Source organism: Pieris brassicae, chromosome 4 (assembly GCF_905147105.1).
Source record: "Pieris brassicae chromosome 4, ilPieBrab1.1, whole genome shotgun sequence".
NCBI classification, from domain to species: Eukaryota; Metazoa; Arthropoda; class Insecta; order Lepidoptera; family Pieridae; genus Pieris; species Pieris brassicae.
This window is the reverse complement of record NC_059668.1, coordinates 5,741,579-5,767,337: the sequence shown is the minus strand read 5'-3', so window position 1 is coordinate 5,767,337 and position 25,759 is coordinate 5,741,579. Positions and strand designations below refer to the sequence as shown.

The window sequence follows — 25,759 nt, the reverse complement described above, 5'->3', positions numbered from 1 at the left end:
TATCTACTTTAGATCAGCGCGAATTCGCTACGTCGATGAATGTTACTTTACAATAGAATGGGATTTGACTGTATAAAATGTAATTTTCGGAATGGAACTCACGCACTGTCCTCCGCTAGCCTGCTTTGACAATAATTAGTAATTTTTTTTTTTTTTGGGAAGACTGAGGTACGATTGTTTTGTAATTAGTAATAGAATTTGTTAGTTTACAACTTATGTAAGTTAGTATATATAGGTTTGAGAATGAAAGCAAAGAGGACGGGGTTTGAAGGGGGGGGGGGGGACAATAACGAAAAAGCAAGACCTGAATTTTATCAAAAAAAGCTTATTATTTATATAAATATTGTTTGGCATCTATACTGTAATGTAATTTGCTGATTGATGGCTGATTCAACAATTATCATCGAACAAATATAAATTTGATATAATTATTAAAGAGTAGTCCCTTATATTTAAAAATCGCAAATGTAATTTATGAGGGAGCTCGAAAAAAGCTGTAATTACCTCGAAGGGTTTTAAGCACACACGTGGCAGGGCGTGGAGTCACCCATTAGGGGCCGCTCCTAAATCCGTACATTATTTTAATCACTACGTTGTCCAGTCGCCCTTTTCTCTTATCCTTATTACAGTGTCATAGGGCACAAAGTACAATCTATGAAAAACTGAAAAATATTACGGTTGATATTTTTTGTACATTGAATTATCTTTTGTTACTGCATTTATTTTCTCCTTTCCACTCTCTGTCCTGATATTATATTAGACACGAATATCCATACATTTTCACCGGTTATTTTATATTAATCAACAGACTATTGGTGTATTTGCTCTGATAAACTTATTAATTTAAATGAACTTGTAAAAAATAGACATATTTCAATGTGAAATGAGTCTGAGCATTATCTCATTTAAACACACACACAGTCTAGAGATGATATATAATATTTAAAAATAATTTTTGACAATAATAATGAGACCACAATAAAGGTTAGAGAAAAAAATAAGCAGACATTATTTTATTTTTATTTGAATTTAGAATCATCACGAGGTTTTCTATAAATAAAACAACTTGAATTTGAATTTAGAAGACAACCTTTACTAATAAAATCCTTTAACGATTTCAAAGTAACAAAACATTCCACGCAGGACAAAAATTGGTTAAAACAGCAGGGTAAATGTTTGTGGGTCATTTGTTTTGGCCATAAAGAAATGCCGTTACCACCCGCTGTGCGGATTTCGACTAGCAAATGGTTACCACTCTTCAGGATGTTGCATATTCATAGATTTTTTGCTATAACGACACCCTTTTACGATTAGGATAACTTGCTATTTTTGTTGAACGCGAACGTATAGATATAATTATAGCCTTACCTTTTATACTGTTTTTATTGTTAGATATGTATTTTATTATTTATGAAACTTAAAAAAGTTCTACTGGACTTATCAGTGTTTCTTTACACTTATATTAAGAGTGCTTTAGTTAAAATAGTGTATATATTATTTAAAAAAATAAAATAAATGTAATGGCGCTACAACTTTTTTAGGTCTGGGTCTCAGATTTCTGTATCTGTTTCATGATCATTTGTTAATCTAATAGGCAAGTAGGTGATCAGCCTTCTGTGCCTGACGCACGCCGTCGACTTTTTGGGTCTAAAGCAAGCCGGTTTCCTCACGATGTTTTCCTTCACCATTCGAGCGAATGTTTAAATTCCATTGGTGCCCAGCCGGGGATCGAACCTACAACCTTCAGGGATGAGAGTCGAACGCTGAAACCACTAGGCCAAGGCTACTCTTTATTTTACTATATATACTGCTCTTTATTTTAAATAGTGTAAATAATATTTATTAATTTATGTTGATAAATGTAAAATTACATTTTTAAATACTACTGCTTTCATTTTGTAAGGTATTTAAGCCTTTTTTTTATAAAATAGGGGGCAAACGGGCAGGAAGCTCACCTGATGTTAAGTGATACCGCCGCCCATGGACACTCTCAATGCCGGAGGCTTGCGAGTGCGTTGCCGGTCTTTTAAGAATTGGTACGCTCTTTTCTTGTAGGACCCTAAGTCGAATTGGTTCGGAAATACTTCAGTGGGCAGCTGGTTCCACATAGCGGTGGTGCGCGGCAAAAATTGCCTTGAAAAACGCTCAGTCGTGGAACGGCGGATGTCGAGGTGATACGAATGGAATTTTGTATTCTGCCTCGACGTCCGATGATGAAACTCAGCTGCAGGTATTAATCCGAACAACTGGATCGTTTAACTCTAATACAAAAATATAATTTAGTTTGCTGGCTATCTGATACATTCATGATAATTGGTTTTCTTATAGACATTTGTTGATTTTTTCATTCATGGTCAGTGGTGGTTATTCCTTGTTACTTTAGTGAAATAAGTTTGATGAGATTGCATGTTTATAGTGTCGTAAATCTGCTTACAAGCGAGATTTATCGTTATAGGACGCGAGGGCCACAAATTATGTTCGACACAACTGCCTTTGTCTGATCGGCCGATTTTCTGTTTAATCTCGTGGATTTTCGGATGAATAGCTAAGGGAATGTGTTTTGAAACAATGAGATGCGTATCTTTACATTTTTGTAGGAGCTAAAAGATATGTGACAGATACACATATAACTGATTGATTTACGCTATTAGGTACATATTCTAGACACAATATCGCGTTGGGCATTTTTATGTCATACTTCATACAGATAAATGGTTTGACAGCTCTTGAACGTATAGATATAATTATAGACAGATTTAATCTTTTTTATATCAATTGTGTATTGATATTTTAACAATCAGTGGTGCGACAACTCTTTATATCGAAATACGAATGAAACATCAGCCTTCTGTGCCTGACACACGTCGACTTTTTGGGGCGAAGGCGTGCCGGTTTCCTCGCGATGATTTCCTTTACTATACGAGTGATAAATGTGACAGTCCAAAGCCGGTGTTTGAACCAACGAACTCAGGGATGAGAGGCGCACACACAGGACACAAGACCAGAGGTTGCTTGGAAGCTGGCAAGCTATTCATAAAAACTGAATCGGCCTAATCTTTTAAAAAAGAACTCTTTCGTCGTCATTAGAATACGAAATTCCATCCGTAACTCGACGTCCGTCGTTCCACAACTGAGCGTTATTTAAGGGTATAGCCTAATTGTAATTGTAATCTGAACCTATTCGTCTCTTACTGTGATAATAAGAGACAAGAATTTAAGTGAAAACGGTGCTAATTATTTATTTTTTATGAATATTTTTAAAGTACGAACCATTGCAACTTTTGTTGTACAGTTTTAATTTCTAACTTTCTAAGCCTCCGTTGAAATGTGTATATCGTTACAGTGTTATTAACAAAAGGGTTACCTGTGGGTGGTTTGATAATGTCGTCGCTTTCACAGGAGTTATCGAGTACCGAGTGGGCACGCGGTACAACGCTAGTGGGAAGATCTGTAATTGACGTGATTCATTCCGCGAGAGTGCTTCATTACTCATTGGGCGCTTAGAAAAGTGCACAGGCATGTAGGCTGTTTAAAATATGCATTGTGCAGTGTTTAGTTATCGCAGTTTATAAGTAGAAACATGGCGGACATCACAAATACAGGATATATTAAAATATATATACAATATAATTATAAAAGTGTTCTTAAATTGCTTCACAGATTATTTTTAATGAGTATTAGTGACACAAATTTAAAGAAAACAATAGTAGACACGTAAATGTAAACACAGCGATTTATAGTACAGACACAAAATACAAAACAATTCCACCAACTAATTCTAACTCATGCAAATATAATTCTATATGGACTATATGGTTAAAAGCCAGTGGTACATCGTCCCAATGTCTCGTCCTCAAGTTTCTGTATCTGTTTTCCTAATAATTGTGGCTTGTAGGCACGTATGAAAAGACTTCTGTGCCTGACACATCGTTTTTGTTTCTTAGTTGCGCATAGTACAACATAATTATGTTAAGGTGTTGGCCAGGCGCAGAAGGCACTATAAAGCCTATAAAGGCATGTGGTGTATAGGCCACATGCCTATAAAGGAAAAAAATCTCGTAAGAGATACAGAAATCTCAGGCCTAACAGTTGTATTGCCATTGGTTTCTTTTTATTATTCTAAAAGTGCACAACCGGGATCTGAACGCAAATCCTCAAGGTTATGAGTCGCGTATCTTGCCGAACACTTATCATTTCATTTTATGTATTATATTCACTTGGGAAGTTCTACTTGTCGTGTTAATACTATTTTTTAAATCTAAAGAACTCTCTCAAGGGTACGTAAATGGCTATCAAGCATAAAGTCATAATGATTCTCGACGCTCGATCAGGGTCATTACACAGGTCGGTGTAAATGAGGCGATTCTTAAAATTGGTACCCTACAAAATCATAAAGCAAAACCTTTTTTCCATGTTCCAAATTAGAAATTTTTTAAATCGCTTTATTTGGTGGGTCTAACAGTATGTTATTGTACGTATAAGTTAAAAATTATGTGGTACAGGGGTTTACGGTTTTTGTTCTGTATGAAGCCAAATTAATATTATTTAAAAGTTTTTAATATATATTTGAGACAATTAAAAATCACAGATTTAAATATCATTACGTTATCAACTATTGTAAGAACGTTTGGTATATTATACGATTGAATCACATTTTTTTAGTAATATAGTGTGTTATTTAGAATTTCACATCATCGAATATAGGCAGCGTGGCCGAGTGGTCTAAGGCGCTGGTTTTAGGCACCAGTCCGAAAGGGCGTGGGTTCGAATCCCACCGCTGTCAAATACTTTTATATATTTTCAATATTACAACAATAACTAATGGTTAATTATCTTTTCAGGTAATATGCAGCCAAAACAATATTCTCACTTAATATGTCTAAGGTATTTATATGTTAGTCTAGAACAAGTAATAATTTTAAAAATGAATTTAGACTATAAAAGATAAAAAAAATGAAAACTTTATAATCATTAACTACACTTTTAATTTGAGTGCGGACGAGGCGTTCACCACCTCAGTCATAATTGTAAAAAAATATAACTATATACTAAAGGTACACATATATCCAATAATAGAACGTTGTATGTCTTTAAGTCACGTACGTAGTATTAATACATGCCACCAAGAGATCGCGTTAACAATTAACATACAATGAAACAAAATACATACTTTGTAATTTACTTACATAATGACTTACATCTGACAAACGGCCAATAATAGTTAATGATGTAATTATATACTAAACAACACCAATATTGAATTATGCTCATGCTAGGGACGCCTAGGCTTACTGTCAGAGGTGTATCACAATTTACAATTGCACATTTGGCCTGTTAAATCACCAACGACATGTCTCTCACTCAAAATGTATGCAATCGAAATCGAATCGCTCCTATATTATCGTATTAACATATTGATTAAACTAACGTAATGTTTGTGTAAGAAAAACGGAAGCTACTTTATCATGGAACATTTGTTTTATATTCGAAATTTAAATAATTACTTTGTTTAAGAAATTATCTTGATTTTAGAAAAGAATATTGAATTTTAAATTGGATGAAATTTAAAAAAAATGGCTCCATAGTAACCCCACATTCTCGGGCATGACTATTATTAACTATACTTTGATTTCGTACGCGCGTATTGATCGTGTGAACGGCAATCAGTGTCGCACTCAAAAGGCTAAACAGATGCGTCAATAGCGACCTTCGCCACATGTGTTAATATTACGATTACACTGTCAGACTGGCTCGTTGTTAGTATCTGTTGAAAATACTACGCCAATTTACTGGTCCCATAAAGATTTATATCCGCGTTTGTGTATAGGTTCTTAGGGTTTATCAGTATAGATGCTAGCGTAAATAGCGCTTTTACAAATGTATAATTCCTTGTTATAATTTGTCTCTTTCTACCAAAGATGGGCGTAGAGAAATGAAGGTAGAAAGTCAGAGGTAGGAACTGACTATGAACGATAGGAATGTTATCGTCTAGGAACAGGAAGGACGGAGGTGACAAGAGGATTGAGAGACAGACGGCAATCATAGGAACAAGTGTCAAAGCTTACTTTAATATTTATTTTCAGTTCATCATTCTTTTAATAATAATAATAATGACTATTGAGTCATCCATTTCTAGATCTAGCAACATTGACAAATCGTTCGTATTAACGGCTTTAAACTAATTTTACATTGACGGTATTAAAGTGTAGATGGTATGTAAATATAATACATAAATTGCAGCCGATACCAGCGCCATTGCTTCGACATATTCATTCAAATAAACGTGTAAAATGTGTTTAACCAGCCCATTTAAGAAATATCTTATTGGGTTGCAGTTACACGTGCCATATCCGAAATAGTTTTATGACCGGATTTACCACTCGGCTCGAAGATGGGTCAGCGTTGAAGGAATTAGACTTTTTAATACTAAACAAACTTTATCTAGAGTAAGCTTTCCTAGAAGACATTAGTAACAGTTATATAATACTAGAATATATCTCGATCTACGAATGGAAACCCCTATATATTATTAAAATTATATATGTATTAACATTTTGTATAAGCAGTGTTGGTCTAGTGGCTTCAGCGTGTACTCTGAAGTATTGAGAATCGAGGGTCCTTCAAGAAAAGAGCGTACCAATTCTAAAAATTCACGCAACGACTTGCGACTCTTTTGACAATGTGAGTGTCCATGGGAGACGTTATTGCTAAATATCAGGCTCTTGCTTTTCCAAAAAAAGATTTCCGTCACTTAGGTAGGTTCGATCCCTGGCTATCCACCACTGGACTTTCTGTCTGTCTATATATCTTTACGTAATACTTGCATATACGATGAAGTAAAACATTATTAGACCGAAAGATCTCAAATACAAGAATCGACAAGTGTGTCTGACGAGAAGACTGATCATCTCTTTGTCTAAATAAATCGGCCAAAGAAACGGATGCTATTTAAGGCCAAGACCTGTATAGGGTTGCCACTGGATTATTATTATTAATTCTTTGTGTATTTTAATAATAGTTATATATACAATTGGATTGTACATATAATTCGTGAAAATTGATGCGATATTGTTTGGGCAAGTAAATGAGGACTTCCATTATGTGCTTAAAGCTTCAAGAGTACCGCACCGTATATATTGTGGTCCATGAGGTTACTACGGCAAGCCATTACACAAATTAGCCCCTATCAATTGAGCGTTAAAATATGTAAATAAAATTATCGAAAATAACCGTGCGATCGCGGTATGCCGTGCACTGGTGTGACCATGTCTTAATCAGCTATTAGGAGATTTTTTTATTTATCATAAAAAAACCCTTAAAATCTAGACCCTTGACAATAAAGTTCCGATATAATTCTTAAATAGTAGAAACATAAAATATGATATACCTCCTAAACGTATATTTTTTAGTATTTCATCGCGTGAATTGTTACTTTCTTGCGTGAAGTAAAATGCAGTATTATAGGTATTTATTTAATTATTTCAACGGATAAAACGCGAATGAATTCCATAACATAACGTTCAAATCGGTATCGTAACGTAAAAGTGTAAATAATATAATTTAAATGTGTAATTCTAACAAAAGGCAGTGTAGTGTATAGTATGAAACAAAATTTATCTATGAGTATGAATACATTTTTACTACGTAAACATATTGTAAAAACTATTGTGTTACGGAAATTGAATAGGAAAATCCACTGTTGATACTACCTACAAGCAATATATCAAAAGCGTGGATGATGCAGCGATATTTTCCACATCACTTAGATCGCTTAGAAGATGACAGGTTACGATTTGCACGCGTATTCCGACTGTCACTCTAGTTCACAGCATTAATAGTATATGGGCGATGTGTGCGGTCTTATGTTTATTTGCAACACATTATCTACCAATTTAAGAATTTAAAATTGGATTTTTTGGCGTAGTGTAAGATTTAAGTCATTTGTCAATTTATGATTCATTCTGTAAAGCACAGAGTAACGATAAAATTTATCGTTAAATAAATAATTTACACTTTATTCTTACAGATAACAACATAGCCTGATTCTTATATTAACAGATGATAAAACGATGACGCCTAGAAATCAATCCTTACCTATCAATTATATAATGCTTCTTTTATTTACACGAACACATTCAAAGCAAATATAAGTTAAGTTAATTTTTTTAATTCCTTTATAGTTTAAAAAGCTACTTTTGCGAGACGGATCCGTATTGGATCGAAAGTATTGTCACCACTTAGTAACCCTACCAGGGGAAGCGATGGCCAATTAGTTATTAGCGCCGGGAAATATCGTATTACAGTTTTTGTATGAGACGGTTTAGTTTAACCCGTGAGTTTTAACTGGGATGTTACAAATGTGGCTAAACAATAAGTTTCCGGGCTCACAAAATTACACGATGCTTGACTGTGATGGATGTGTTCTAATGAATTTTACCGTTTTATATTTCAAGGAAGTTTATTATGTACCCAATTATTTTTTATGGAATGATTTTTTGGAAGCAAATGAAATAGACTAAATTAAATGATACAAATCCTGTGATCTCTATATGGATATTGGACTCGGTTTCATCTGATTTTTGATAATTTTATTTTAAACACAAAAGGCAACCGCGCGTGACATACATATGTTTTGAGTCTAATAAGTATATAATTTCACTACGAAATTTGTCACTCTACGGGCAAGTGCGCACATAGAAAAATTCATTAGTGCCGGGATTCAAATGCCTGACCTTTGGGTTGACAATTAAAAATCTATTTCTAAGTTAACAGTAACGGATGAGAAGAACCGGTAATAAACTCTTGTCACTTATAAATGTTGTTTATAAAAAGAGCATAGATACTCCTCCCCCGAAGACCGGTTGGGTAAAAATGCCCATGGGCTGCGATGAAAAAAAATTATAAGATAAGGATCCTATATTTTATCCTTTAGCTTACACTATTCATAACGTTGCTTATGTATATCTCGACTATTATAACATGAGACCTGAGAAACTTTTTACATAATCAATGCAAAAGTTTAGGGGTAAAGCAAAAAGATTTCCCTCCCGTGTCTAGACTGCGAACAATTTCAATAAAACGTTTCAAATTCACAGACCAGTGGATGCACGAATAAACCGATATGAAATACACTTTGTTCCTATATTGTTGGAAGTGTCCAGCCTTTTTGCACAGAGCATTGCGTTTTCATACTTTAATTAACATCCGATCGATATTGTGTTAAAGAAATACTTTTGTATGCTTCATGGGACTGCGTCTTATTAAAATTAGAACAGACATTATACAGGAAACGGAATTAATACTAATTATTCGTCCGTTATTCGATTTTTTATTACTAAAATATTACGTCACCGAAGTATTTGCCTAGTGGCTTTAGCGTGCGACTCTTACCAGACTTATGAGGTTGTAGGTTCAATTCTCGGCTATGTATCTATGTCTATTGTCTATGGAAACCGTCATGCATTAGTCAGAAAGTCGACGGTGTGTTTCAGGCATAGAAGCCTGATCCTAATTTCCTATTATATAAAATCAAATCACGAAACAGGTACCGAAATCTGAGGTCATTTTTTATTATATGCTTTGGTCGTAAGTCGAAATGCTTCAAAAGTATCGTTATTATATCTGAGATGTATCGACTAGTATGGGCGAACATAGCGTCAATAGTCAATTCAAATCCGCTATTGGTTGGTTGGTTTTGCTAGTTTTTACATTAATATATATAATAGTATCTATAAAAGTTATAAATTATAGAGTATTTCCAATATTTTTGACAGACATAGTAATAATAATAAAATGCTAAATATTCATATATGTCCCCTGTGCACCTTTAGTGCATTATCTTTCATCTAAATTAAGACCAGTAGTCCGAATTAAATAAAGTAAGAACCTACAAAAGATCGTAATGATAAGACCTATTGTCTTTTGTTGTACAAATATTATAAGTCGTGTTAATTACCATTGAATTAAATAACTATATTGGGTAATTTGGCGTTGGTAAGTACCATTGTCTTAATGGAGTTTGCGTCCCGATATCCCAACTTTACATTGCAGCTGTGTCCCTTGAACTTAGTACGAAAATAGTTAGATTATAATCTGCTAATACAGCCGACTTGGCTGACTTAGACTTCACGTAGAAAGATAAATATTAATCACTAATAAATGTCTTTGTGCCTTAAGAATGATCTAGCTTTTAATTGTGGCCGATTTATAAAATTGGGTGCAGTACGAACTTCTATTCAGTCAATCGCTAGTTTCCTGCATCACATTTAAGAAAGCCTTTCATTCGTTTTCAACCCCCCTTTCTAGTTAGATGCAAAGACAGGAATTTAATAGTACATATGTTTCCTTTTTTCTTTCTACTGACTTAATGTCCCATAGATGGGACAGATGACTTCCACAGTGAGTCTCCATCGTGTTCGGTTTTGAGCCTCGTATTTTGCCTCGCCCCAAGTCTTTCTAAGTACATAAAGGGAAAATATTAACAACCATTTCACACCATAGCGGAACAGTGGCGTGGCGTTACATTGATAATATAGCTTTGTATATTATGTCTAATATATGTTCTGCTATTTAGCCATAGAGTCAAATGCGTTTAACAATAAATGCCTCGATGCTTCAAAATTGGAACGCAATCGATCAAACTTTTATCGTTATCATATCACAGATAAGGTTGTATTATGACTTGTATCGAAAACAAAAAGGCTCGCAGACACTGTGGCGACGAAGTTATCGATTGTTTTGTATTCCACGTGCAATTTATTGCATTTGCACTTCGAGAATGCAGATAATACAAATGATTTATTTATCTGTCACCTCGTAAACTTCATTTGTTTATAACGGTTATTGTGTATTAATGTGATATATCGAGTGCGATAATTGATTAAAATTATTTAATATTGTATTTTATTTTAGCGAGTATTTTAAAATTGCGTGGGAGAACCGTGATCAAAATTTTATGATTTACATTTTTGTATTATTATTTTTTTGACTCCAATCTTCTAAATATAATTGTCTACATGTAATTAAGTTACTTGTATCTATTATTACTACATATATTTATATGATACGCCGTATTGTTATATGTATATAAAACTATCTTAGCCTAAATCTTTATTTCCGTTAATTTAAAAAGACATGATTTTTTAAATCTTTCAAGTGAGATATACTTTTTACTTAAGTTGCTAGTTTTTACATTAACATACAAACTACATATTATAAAATGTATAAAAGTTATAAATTATAGAGTATTTACAATATTCTTGACCTACATATTAATAATAATAATAAAAAAATTATAAACAGAAAACTTTTAAAAATTTGTCCCCTGTCCACCTTTAGTGTTTTTCATCTAGAATAGGTTTACTAAAAACTTCGTATCAAAACAATAATATATATAAAAAAAATGTCACATAAAATGTAATACTGTATAGATTTAATATTTAAATAAGACAGTCAGTTTGACATTTTGCCATACAAGTACGTATTAAAGTAAAGATCTCGATAAGCAACAGCAACACGAGACAAAACAAAGACTTTTAAACATGACGCGATATTTTAAGGTGCCATTAGCTGCGTATCAGCTCGAATCGGTCCTTTAGGTAAAGTGCTGGTATCTTGAAGATAAACAAGTGCTAACAACATATTGGCCCCGTAATGAGACGTGTCATAACGTATGGCGATCTAGTATAGTGGGAAATTTAACTTATCTCATGAAAGCATTTATATACACGTAGTATCGTAATGAAGAGCTCATTTAACGAATGGAAACGAGAACGATTGCTGAAAAGCATTCGACACCTTGAGTTCTTAAATTGTCAAAGAGGTTCTATTTAAATAAGCATAAAACAAAGAATTTATAACGAATACGGATTTTATTCATTACATAGTTTTCTGGATTATCATTTCATCACATGAGATTATAATGAATTTAAAACTCTTCGTTATTTAACAGATTGAACAGGTATTACATAAAACGTTGAGATGAAATGCAAATTTTCGCTAACAAGCGATCTCTTACGGGAAATCCTAGTAAGAAAGAGATACAATTGCAAGTAACAATGTAAACTATACTAAAAAGCTATAGGTTTCATGAATCACAATAAATGCTAAGTTCCAATAAAAAAAATACATGGCAAAGGTCACGGTCTTGCTTACTTTTTAATAATCCTTTGAATTATGGTATATAAAATATAGAATCTGCATTATTATTCTTGTAGTCTGTGTAAATTGATATATTTACCGTTGTCTTATATAGCCTTCAATGAAAAGCCTCAAGAAAGCCATACGCGAATACAATATGACGCAAATGACAGATGTAAGGAAGTGCTAACCGAGTGTGTAGGCCGACATGTGTGTAGGCGCAAAACTGCTCAACCGTGAAGAGATAGAATTCGAGGTCCATTATCAAAGTAATGGTGGCGTTAGATGAAATATTCTTTCATATATAGTATAGGTAGTATTATATAAAAATAGTATTAATCTAACCAATGGATATGTTTATTCTTTTAAAAAATTATAAAGTATTTCGCTGGCTCGTTGGGTCATAGAAAATATTGTAAGGAATCCTATATGAGAAAAGTCTGGATCGAAGTCTTAGGAACAGAAGGCTGATAACCTATATGCCAAGAAACAGCAGAAATTTATCTGCTCCATGATCTTTTACGTGGCGTACTTGCGTAAATCTATGTAAATAAACTCATATATGTATAATTCGCGTTTATTTCTGTTAAATAAGTTTTGTCTGTTTTGTAAGTCTGACGTCATATATTTATTCCAGCATATATAAATTTTTTTATAAATGAAATCGATTTGCAACAACACCAAAGATTCCTCACTCTTCGAGTTAATGAGTGCATTGGACTCAATTGGTTGTTTTATTAACTAATTTTACGGACGCAGTTTAATTATTTCGAACCAGGCTATAGGGATATTTAGCAGTTTTATTTACTGACTTTGTAGTTTTTATCACCCATGTTATTAGCGCATGTAGCGATACCATATACTTAGGTGAAGAACCCAACTGATAAAAATGTCAGTACTAATGATAATATAGTTTACAAGTAGTCAACTGTATTGAATTGTGTTTTATTGACGCCATTCGTCATACTTTTTGCCAACATTATATATATTTATATACTAAATATTTTTTTCAAATACTATACTAATTTAGAGGAATGTTCCCTCGGGTGTCAAAATATTAATAAGGATTCATTGAAGAATTTGACCGGATTTTTATCAATAGAATTTATCTAAATCCCATCTTTTAAGGTGACCTTGCTTCTTTGGACCCGACCTTCTAAGAAACAACAAAAAATATGACCAAATCCAAATGGACGGGAACTTCGACTGGTTTGACAATTAATCATGATGTGTTTTGTTTTTTTAATCAATAAGAGAGTTATTTAATCGTGTTAAGATATTCCAAGTATAATTTTAATTTTTAATAATTTATGAGCTATCCTAATGAAAAACACAGTATGTTTAGAGAAACCATAAATACGTTAATTATAAAATTAACAAACTTAATAACACCCTTGTCGTGATTGATTGATTACATTTGTAAGGCACTCGAAACATGATTTATTATGAACTTTAGCTAAAATTTACTTTTCTTTAATTAATCACCTCGAAAATAAAAATAAACATTTTTATTCTCGGCTGAAACGTCTTCCGAACTTAACATCATTTTATTTCGTGCTGTGTAATTTTATAAATCGTTCGATGCTAAAGCCGCACGCAGATAAAAGTATCGCATGACGTAAATATATATTAGTATCTAAATTTATTATGTTATCGAATGATAAAAGCATATAGCTTGCAAACCGAATCTTCATTTGCGTGCAACGAAAAGAAAATTCTACAAAATGCGTCTAAAATCTATCGTCAAGTCACGACAATTGTATAGACTATAGAGCAGTCGCGGTCGGCCGATCTGTCAGGTACCAAGCGGTTGGGAGGGGAAGGCTCGCTACCGCGTCTCCGCCAGACGCCGCCGCCGGCTCAGTGTGTTGCCGTCGGTAAAACAGACTACACGTGCGTTTATCGTTAGTCCGGTTTTATTCGAACTTGTGAAAAAACTCAGTGTAAATATAATTAAGGATCGTGTTTGCAGTGTTGTGACATTTAAACTCATGTGGATTGTTAGTGATCATACATCCGGATACAAGCTCTGATGGTTCTTTTTAATAATAATATGAAAATACATGGTAAAGATTTTTTGCATGTATTCAAAATTTAAGTCGATTTAGTATATCTGATGATTTTGGCTTGCACGTTGCACGAAAGACTTATGATAAATCTATCCCTGTGTACATAAATTATATGAATATCAACAAGGAGTTCCTTTAAATATTCAAATTAGTATCGTATTGTGTCACCCAGACCACCGAAATGGTCAAAACAATAGGGACCTTGCGTCTTGGGTGACATTGACTCTCCAAATGTAAATTTGAGTTAGCGTGAACAATTGAACACGTTAGGTTTAGAAGAGTTAAGGCTGTGTGTGACCCTGTTGCGCCTACGGGACAAGCCGCAGTGGGTGGACGGCATAGTTCCGAACCGCCTAGAAAACGACAGTGGGTGTTTGAATGGAGCCAGTTAATAATAATGGTGAGATTTAATCACCACCATAGAGATTACACAATAAAGCTACACAGCATGCTCGCGGTTCCAATTGTAGAAACTACTTAAAATAACCAATTTCAATGACTAACAAAAACTTGCTTCATGCAGAGTATTTTAGACAAGTAGCTACTAATATTATTAACAAAAAACTTTTGGCGAGCGACATCTTGACGCCGGAAAACGTGGTGAATCCTTACAAGCTCCTTACAAGCAGGACAACTGCTAGGCAAATATTTCGCGCAATATGTCGACACAGCAGACATCAGATGTCGCATAACAAAAACGCGGACACTTAAGCGGCACATGTTGCGGATCAAATTCAGGGCAATTCTATCTGACATCTCTTAGGTCTCTGGCCGGTCAAGATCTACTTGACCGCAATAAAAATAGAGCGGACGCTAACCGAATGTTTGTTCAAATAAATAAAAATATTATAAACGTGCCCAGGTATGAAATTAAAGCTAATTAAAGAATGTTATGTTATCTGTTCAGACACATCTGGTAAAGATGATGAATGCGTTCGTCAGGAAAATAAAAAAGATTTATAAGTTAAACCTGCGGTCGCGGGCGGCACGTGGGACGGCAGATGCGCAAGCGCATACTGCATCACAAGAGAGGAGCTTTTATCTTGCAATCTCCTCGGCTTGCGGCAGAATTTAACATTACTTTATATGGTTTCTTGAATATTTAAAGTTATAACATTATGCTATGCACGAAAAATTTGTACATCTTGTATGACCATAATTCTTTTAAATCTTGCTACATTCAAGAGTTCCTTATGTAAAGAATTTTTAGAGATTGTAGTATTCATTCTTCGGGGTCAAGTCCGGCATGAAAGGGTTTTTCTACAGATTTTATCGCTAGAACCTGCAGATACCTTTTATGGCAACCTGCGCCTGTTCTGATACGGTATTGACAACTGTGAGATATTTTACATCAATGATGGCCTCTTTGCGATAGCCATCTAACTTCTCTCTACCATTGTATTCATTGTCAATCGCATTCTTAATCAACTCTTCCTACACATCAAGAGTTTTTAGTAAAATGATCTTCAAAAAGTTTTAGGCACGTTCACAAACAAGTTGATGTTGTACTGTGTAATGAATATACAAATAAGCGTGAGTAAAAATAATCGATTTGTTTTAAATGAACGGTCATTACTCGTAGTGCACCCCATGATTATTTATAAGGCTAAAAAATATCCCAATCACAAACTGAGGCACGTTCCCGCCACCTGCCTGACAGCTGCGGGGATTTATATCTGACAGATACAAAATTTCCCCTTAAGGATACCACAATGAGCAGCTGAGCTGAGTTGTATAAGGAAGTGAAGGAGTCGATGAATGTAAATACGTATACAAAGGGCTACCTAATCCTATGTATTTTAACGTTATTACAAAAATTGTTTCGTTTAATTTATCGCTAGCCAGATTTTCCTTTTTATTACTTTTCATTATTGTTTTTTACATAAAACATTGGAATCACCATTAAATATGAATGATTCATGTGGCCATTTTAAATCACGGTGATAAAACATACTTTCTGAGCGTCGAAACCATAACATTTAATTTATAGTTATTCCCAACAAGTGTGATTTAACGGTCCCGACAGTGTCTCGTAGGAAATATGGCTGAAAATATATCGCCCTTACCCTAAACTTGTACTAAAATAGTAAAACTACGCCTTCCATTTCTCTAGGACCGTTACGACATCCTGTATTCAATGTTCGTTGTGTCCATTGTATTTATTTGTATAATGTTATTGTAATATATAATGTAAAGATGTAATATCTTTATATAATCTTATCTAAACAGCTAGTTTTATGAACTTTTTTGTGTTTAAGTGGATTCGTTAAAGGTTTAGATTTACAATTCTAGATTATGTTTTTGAATTAAATCTTGTGTCGGGTCCGCTAGTATAATATAGTTATTTACATATAAGTGCATTTTAATATTGTTTATCGCAAAAATTCTCGTACTCAGAATTACTAAAATACATTTTTCGACCGGTGCAACTCCACCTCTAAACACCTGATATATAACCATATAATATTTACAACAATAATGACGATATAATGACGCGTATAGCAGTAAAATATATGATTATATATACAACATAACTTTGACTGTGATATAAGTGACGACTTTGTGGGGAAATCGTTAATTACATCAGAAAGTAATTTGGTTAGCACCGAATACAATATCGCTATTATATCGCATGACTCGCATTGTCGTTCGATTGGGGGCGCTCCGGGTGACATGGCATCGTTAATCAAGCTTTTCTTCCCAAACTTGATTTTCAATTCTAGCGCCAGAAATGATTTCAAAATCTGATTCTATGGACAGCCATATAATAAATGAACGGGATACTCTGACGTGACGAATATCAATGGAAACATTTCTGTTCTACCTGATATATCTCTCTCATATCCTGAGAGGATGTGAAATGGTTAAATTTTGAACTTTCTCATACATTGCTGTTTTTGTTGCTATTTGTTTGGAGTTAATGAGTTTTTGACGGGATGTGCGGCAGATGTTGTATTTTTTAATTTCCTTTTAGAGTTTTTATAGGTACCTACTGATCAGATGCCCTAATAATGTTCATCAGAATTATCTCATTTTTGACAAGTGTTATCATATCATATTTATCAAGTAAATAAAATGGGTTGACAAAAGTCCGTTACCTTATCAAATACGAAGGTATTTTAACTGAAACTCGCAGTTGAATTTGCTTATATGTTTATATTTATTTCTGATCAGTTTATCAGATTTTCCTTTAGAACGGAATTTAAAAATCGTTAAAAGGTCGTTCAAGCATTATAGAAATCTAGTGTAAACTTCAAGATTATGACTTCGTTAAATATATTGTAAGTTTAAAACAAAGATTAGCGTAATTTAACACCTTGAATGATCACAATTGTGAAAATACTTTTTGATACTTAAAATTCTCGCCTAAATAAATAGTATAGGTTATTTAACACCTATGATATACTAGATCGTGTAGGATAACGTTGGACTCGAGCCATGTTTATATGGCAACATCTTAAACTTTCAAAAATACAAAATATTCCCACAGATCACTCATAGATACAATTACTTTCTCTTAACGGATACGATATTTTATTTGAATGTTTTATACTACATACATAATGATCTTGTTCTGTAGAATTTAAATGCTGTACAGAGGAACATTGGAAGAAAAGTTATGTCAATAAAACATTCTACCGAGTCGGTTTCCTGGATATTTTTTAAAACAAGTAGATCAGATCACCTTAACCAATTCGACTTAGGGCCCTTAAAGAAAAGAGCGTATCAATTATTAAACGGCAACTCACTCGCTAGAATTGAGAGTCCATGGGGAGCTGTATCATTTAACATCAGATGAGCCTCCTGCCCATTTGTTCTATAAAAAAATGTAGCTGTGCCTACTCGACCCAATTATGTTTCGAACACCAGTGCGTAAAGTTACTGTAGTAATTGTACCAAAAAGAAATCTCTTAAAAAAATACTTACCAATAAATTATTTTTAGTAATTTAATTATGGAAAGTTGAATGTTAAGCAAAAAGTTGTATCTTTTTAATTTAAATCTTTAATTAAATATCACATAAAGATTTGTATGCTTTTCATATTTTTGATAACGATCGAAATGTCATAATATACGTCAGTGAAACTGTCACTTATATCTTTCATGTTGATATTATTGACAGGTGACGTGCAGGAAAGTATTGTATTTATTTTAGTAGTGTTAAAGAGGTTATAATATATCAGATCCCACATTACTTGTAAACGATAGGTTAGGTACCTAAACTTATACTTAGAGTGTAGATATCACCAAGCTCTTGTGCCAAAAATTCTCACAAAACGTTTAAAAATATACAAAAAGCTTTTATATATTATAAAAATTTCGGACATTGTTATTAAGAACAAGCATTTGACCTATATATTTACATTAGTCAAGGTTCCCTTTTCTGTACTAACGTTACCATATATGTATGCCATGATTAACTGTCATACATTTCGTAGTGACTGTTTAATTGTACGTCTTCTTTTGTTAGATGCGTTGTTAAATGCTTGACGTATTGGGAACTTGAGAATATTAGCTAACAAAGACCAGATATTTGTTATGGGCCTGAAGGTATGTTGTAATTGTTAGTGGTTTTGACTTTGTAATTTAAAACTGTACTAAATTTGTATTTATTTGTAGTTATACTATATATATAAAATTTAATAAACAATTAAAACATATTGAAGCATTTGTCGCAGTACTTCGTCGCCTTATATAAAATTTTGTTTATAATGTGATTAATGAGTCAAAATCATAGTTACCTACGAGTGATGTACTTTTTACAAATTAAGAGCCCGGTTTTTATTTCGTATATTTTTTTTTTGTAAGTAAAATCCCAACTTAAACAAATTCTCTCTTTAATCGTATCCATTCGTCAACGTTAAGCGCAATGTATCAAGTAATAAACCGTTCGTATTAAAATATTAATAAGCATATTTCACTAACCCGTTACACCAGGTGAAGCAAAATCTTTAGTAATTTGTCAGTAATAACAATAAAGCAACAAGGACTAATTTTAAATGAGGAAAGATCTGTAAGCGTACAGAAGTAACGATTTTTTTATCGCTTTATTTGAATGAGCTTGCTATCGTTGACTTACTTTATTTCTTGAATATTTTGTAAATAAATATAGCCCTGTTACTCAGGGATAATGTAGAATAATAATGTTAAAAAAAAATCAAAAACTACTGGTCAGGGTTTTTGAGACGTTCAAACATAAAACAAAAGTTTCCTTTCTATTTCTTATATTTTATCTTCTATATTCTGTTTAAATATTTTACATTTTCGTAGGAATTGTTTCTATCTTCAAATTCTGGTTGTCATTTCTTTTAGCTCATAATGTTTATCATTAAGTACTTACAATTTTATACGATCCTGCTAAGTGATAGTCTCGCTATCGAAGTAACAAGATAACATCGAACTATCTATCATCTATGCTCGAGTGAACATCTATGCCTGGATGTACATATACTTAATTAAGATATTGTTTGTATGCATGAATCAATGAATTGATGTATGGATAACTAATTGAATAACAATAATAATCAAACCCTTATTTTGGCTTCACATTGCTGTACTATTGTTGCTATATATATACTTTTATTTTCAAGAAATTTCATATTATGATGAATCACACTTGCAGGCTCATCATAAAAACTAGAAAATGATTTAAATATTAATTACAAACGTTGGTTTCGTATATAATATTGTAGGTTTTAAACTGATAAAGTTGCTTCCGAGACACAAATATACAGTATTTACAATATCCTTAACCTACATAGTAATAATAAAAATATAAATAGTAAATTAAAAGAAATCTAATAAGTTTGGTCGCTTTGGCAGTGTTCCTCTAACGCTTGCAGCATTTCCTCGCTGTATGGAGATACTTAAGCACCAGCTCTGGGTTCACGGGTCCTATCTACCAGGCACCAACTTAAATAGTAATCCCATGGCCCATCAGTCTCTACTCTAAAGGGAATAAAATCAAAGTTGTTATATTTGAGCCGTTTATATTTTACACATATAATGTGACGTAATTTTGGAATTACATAAACAGCACAAATGTAAATCGCAAAACTAAATGATAGGACAATAAAGATTATAAATGTTTCACATTAACATTACATTTTATTATAAGACATTGTTACAGTAATAAACTACCTTTCCTACTAGAAAGTTAAACTTAATAGTATCACGTACCACCCAATAAAGATGATAAAATTTATCGTCGATTTATTAATTTGAGTACGCCATTTTATATCCATAATTAGATAGCGGCATATAATTTGTTTAAGAGAGAAAACCACGTAATCGCCGGTTTACAATATAAGATCGTTAAGAATAATCGTGAAATCAAACAAGAAATTAATTTAGTCATGCCTGTTACTCAAATTAATAATATGATTTATACGTTAATACAATAGCAACGCTTCAAGCAGACTCATACGATAGATACAGTTAACTAACCGCCCAATCAAGGTTTTTGCTTAATGTCAACGTTCGCTTGATAATCAACCAAATCAGCTGATTGAACACTCGCCTCGTAGGCGAACAATCAAAGCAAATAAAAATCATATTAATGACAGCGTTGTATCGAATCTGTTAGCGAAAGTTTTTGCCTGTCTGATCTTTTAGCTTGATACGCAATTACATCTAACGACTCTTATACGGGTTCAATACAATTTGTACCTGACATAACTATATTGAACATGGTCCGGATGTTAACGGTACAATTGCTTAGCTTTCTAAATCGATTCACTGTCGCATTTTTAGAGAATACACACACGATCTTACTTATCTGATTGGCAAAACAATAATTACATTGAGCTGAAACTTGTGAAAGTCGCAAATCATTTCTTTCAATTCCCACGAGCTTTCATACAATAAAATTGCAGACGTGTTATTACCAAATTAATTTATTTGAATCACAATACAAAATTTCCTGTGCGTTAAGATTATCTGTTCATTAGCAAAACTGTGTCGTCTTTGAGTTTTATAAACGTTTTCGGGCCTTTGAAAAATCTTGTCAAGTACGTGGCGTTCAATAAGACAAAGGAAACTTCACCGAAGAACAAGAGAATGTTTAAACAACTGTCAAAGCTATCATCCTTTTGTCAGTGAGAAATCTCGTTAAAAAATGCGATGAATGCACAAAAAAGAATAACTGGCATTCATTTAAAAACTGTCCGTAAGATAAAATAAAGGAACTTTGGACTCGAAATGCAAACGAGTCGGGTGAGATTGGCAAAATTCTGACAAACTGTGTCGCTCAGTGGCTGATGAGTTGTTTCAGAATTAAATCGAAAATGTTTCGCGTATTGATTTCGGTCGCGGTTTCCAAACCTGTGTGAACGGTTTTTATTGCTACATTACATTTTGAAACACGGAAGAAAATGTAAATACGACGATAAGCTTTTATGGTGGATTGTAGAAATCAATGCTCTGTAGAACTCATAATATCATTTATGTATAACTATTTCATGTTATTTGATTTGTAAACTAATTATTTCTGACAATTGCTAACTAATTACGACGACCAAGGTTACACACATACATATAATACGATTTCGTTGATATTTTGCAATGTGAGCAACAATCCAACTTCGCTCATAAGAACTATCAGTAACTCACGCTTTCCCTTCTGATGAATGACCTAAGTTTTCATCCTTCGTGACATGACATCGACCTACACAAATCTTTTCCCTTTCATCGCTCTCTCTGTATTTATTTACATGAAATTTCATATAAAACCCTCTCGTTAAAGTGTCAGTGTAATGGTTGGTGATCACGACGTGTCTGAATTTACGGCTTATGACGTTAACTTGTTAAAATGGATACCTTTGAATTGTAAAATTTAAGATTTTTAATTATACGTTTATTGTATAGGTTATCTGGCTGGATCTTTAAGATAGTTATTGTATTGTTTTATACACAAAGATTTTTATGAGTGTATGTAATTAAAGAAATTGCATGTTTATTCTTTAAGGTAAGAGGAATTAGGTTGTTTCATGTATAAGATATATATACCTTGGTCGGCATTGATCAAAATCGTTGTTAAGTTAGCTGTGCGACAGATTTCTCAGTTGATATATGGCCTTTGATAGCGCTTGTCTCATTAGTGTTTGCCGATATCGACTTTTTGCAAACATAATTACTTGAACAAAACGTTACCATACTCTTTTAATCAGTTGGGCCTTCGATATTATCAAAGCAAAGTAAATTGTATTACTTTAAGAAAGTGTTTGTGATCATTTACAACATAAAAAATATTTCAAATAAAACGCATAGTAATTATTGGTCCTGAAATTCTGAAGTGACATCTTCAACTTGTTACTAAAATTGTTTAGTTATAATTTTAGGTGTGTATTTTTGTATTGGCAAAAGTAGTATTGGCCTTGGTGAAACAGCAGACTGAATATTATAGTGCAAGAAAATAAAATTAACAATTTTGAGAGGCATGATGTATTCCTGAGCTATTCTCATAAGTACTAGTACTTCTGTTATTTCATTCGTAAGCAAACTTTTAATTGGCTTTTAGCTACTCCAGCGAGGCACGGTAATTAGTTGAATGCATGAACTGTGACTTTTTGCTACTTAATTTTTTAGCATTTTGGCTGAACATAATACACTTTATGTAACGCAATAACGTTGTTCGAAAATGCTAATTTTGGAAATGTATTATTTAATTATTTTTTTCCTTTTCAAATTATCTGTTTCGTACGTATAATTATAATTAATTAAATGAAAATGAGGTGTTTCTCTATTTTATTTCATCATATTAAAACATTAATATCGGCCGAAAATATTAATTTATATGTTGCTTTCAAAATTTACGTTTAATAAAAATAATTACATTTGCGTATGTACATTCAAGTCACTTGCCATATATGGATTGCTGTTCATCGCAACACATTTCTTCATCTTGACCATTACAGCGGCCGACTTTATAAAAATCACATTTATCTTAATCACTTAAAGATCTTTCTTTTCAACCCAAATAAATAAACTCTTAAGGAAATCAGTGTGCTAACTGTTAATCAGATAGAAGATAAAATGTTTTAAAGTATAAAATACTAGCAACCGCCCTGGCTTCGCACGATCAACCGTGACCCCGAAATATTGAAAATTTATACAGCTAAACCTTCCTCATGAGCGATTCTAGATATTCGAGAAAACTGCAATTAATACCATTGTTTTTACGTTAAGGATGAGCTGACAGACATATAGACGCGACGGAGGACTTGCTAAGGCAAACGTTTTTTTTAGACCGAAAATTCTAAAAATCGGTTCAGTAGATCATGAGCTTTTCAGGTAGGCTATAACCTCACAAATATCACCTCTTTATAATATTAAGTATAGATAACGTATATGACACAAATTATTTTCGAACTACACAATTTATAAAAGTAAACCGTGTGAAAACAGTAGGAATAGTTTATCCATGGAATTCTGTTTAATAACTTCTATTTGTTTAACTATTTTGTGGGCACTGACGCGTACTATTTGTGCTTTCATTTGACGTATGTGTTTACTAGGGTTGTCAGCCCTCTGCTTTTGACCAACGCTCAACTGTTCAAACAATGCATAAACTTAATGATTTATTGATCATCCTGAAATTTAACTCTTTCGAAACAATTCAACTGTCGTTTTAGCGACTGTTTCACTCTTTTCACTTTGGTTTACTCAATTCTTTTTCGTGGCCTCCAGCCCTTTGTTTACTCTCGCTAACACATTTTGTGTGGCATGTAAACATTCATAAAGATTTCCAATGCTTTATCATTGGTAAATCCAAATGCTTCCTGTTTCTTTAATTCTTACTCAAACACGTCCTTCAATTTGGAGTTGTTTAGTCTCAGTTCAAGAGCCACTAATTTTAGCTAATGTGCGTTCTGTTTGTAAATAAATTTGAAAGGTTTTTGTGATGAAAGTTAAAAAATCAACACATATAGGGCTATTTGTTTTAATATTACTATCAGTAATGAGATTCAATTTAAATTTATACTATTAGGAAGCAATTGAATGATGTATTTGTATAGTTGAGCATGATGTGATTTTATAGAAGCGTAGTTGGTCTGATTGACAGGAACATTTCCTGGTCCATTCTTGTATTGTTTTCGTAACAGTAATGATGTGTATTTGCTTATGCAATGCCTTATGTCAACGACGCAAATTCTATGCAGCAATAGACGACGACCACGACTGAGCGTTTTTCTAGGCAATTGTTGCCGCGCACCACCGCTATGTGGAACCAGCTGCCCACTGAAGTATTTCCGAACCAATTCCACTTAGGGTCCTTCAAGATAAGAGCCTACCAATTCTTAAACGGCCGGCAATGGATTCGCGAGCCCTTTGGCATTGAGAGTGTCCATGGGCGGCGGTATCAGTTAACATCAGATGAGCCTCCTGCCCGTTTGCCCCCTGTTAAATAAAAAAAGACTGCCCTTTTACGACAAATGGTATTATAGGGTCTTACTTTATACAATATATATATCTTACTCAAAATTTGTACTTCAACTGCGTCTAACTTGTGTAGAAGAGAGGAGTTAGTTTGGTTAAGAAGCTTCTGATTTTATGAATTATTGAAGATTTACATAAGAAGTAAAAAGCTTAAACTTAGTTTAACCCGTAACCTAACTAACAAGATATTAATGTCTAACCCTATTACAAGGTACTTTACTGTAAGGCGAGAAGGCTTTTATAGAAAATTAGCCCACTGAGCGAACAGCTGATTAGGGTCATGCACTCCCATTACTTGAAGACCGTGTAGACCTTACGAGAAAACCTTTACATATTTACACCTCTTAAAGTTATTAAATAATACTAATAAAATTTTGAAAGTAAAAGTATTTTTAACTAAGGTATTTTGATATATAATCTTGCGAAAGTCAGTGATGCGTTATGATCTATTATAATACCTATCAAAATACATGTGAATGATATTTCGAAATGGTTTACGTAATAAATTCCATTTTAGGTTTGGTATTTGAGTTATTTAGCTTTGGTTTTCGAGAAATTTATCACCATGAAATCTAAAGGTAATAAATTATCATTAAGTAGAGATAAGTAAATCATAACGGCACTAAACACTGATGTCAAATTTATCATAAATTTGCCTTTGGAAAGGGAATTAAGTTATTTAAAGGTTACGTTTCAATTTAATTATAAGTACTCTTCGTAAATCTTCTAGTATAGAAAATGGAAAAAACAGTCACCTATAGACATACATAACATTAGTATGCAAAAAGAAAGTATTCCTTCATGTTATAAGTTCTGTATATATCAATTGAATTTTGTTCAATTATTGTAAACGCGTGTAGCGAAAATTATTCTCAATCGTAAAAACTGTGTCGACAGGTTCTTTTCTCTCGCCGCGTGCACTTTGCACGTCCTCTACCCTTTTCACAAAATCCAAGGTGACATTTCTCTACACTTTATCTGATAAACGAAACGTGGGGTCCGTGGAAAGTGGCAGAACAATAATTGTAATTCCAACAACGCTATCACTGAATGCCAATGTTATTCGGTTTTGATAATTTTGTACACTATTCAATCATTTCGTTATATGCGATAGTC

The 25,759-nt window shown here is 33.2% G+C and overlaps 1 protein-coding gene and 1 non-coding gene across 6 annotated transcripts in view; both read left to right on the top strand.

Moving 5' to 3' along the window:
- Nucleotides 1-25,759, top strand: part of LOC123708132 (caskin-1) — a 191,095-nt gene that overhangs the window by 83,190 nt on the left and 82,146 nt on the right. For 3 of the 5 annotated variants that reach the window (XM_045658660.1, XM_045658659.1, XM_045658658.1), the window contains exon 1: nt 14,017-14,204. The exons of 1 other annotated variant lie outside the window; for it this stretch is intronic. In XM_045658660.1, coding sequence (XP_045514616.1) covers nt 14,171-14,204 — 34 coding nt within the window. In that variant the 5' untranslated portion in view covers nt 14,017-14,170. Of the gene's footprint in view, nt 1-14,016; nt 14,205-14,239; nt 14,608-25,759 lie in introns of those variants that run through there. One more of the 5 variants, XM_045658661.1, reaches the window with a different exon arrangement.
- Nucleotides 4,704-4,783, top strand: Trnal-uag. Its single transcript has one exon. It is a non-coding gene; the product is annotated as a tRNA-Leu (tRNA).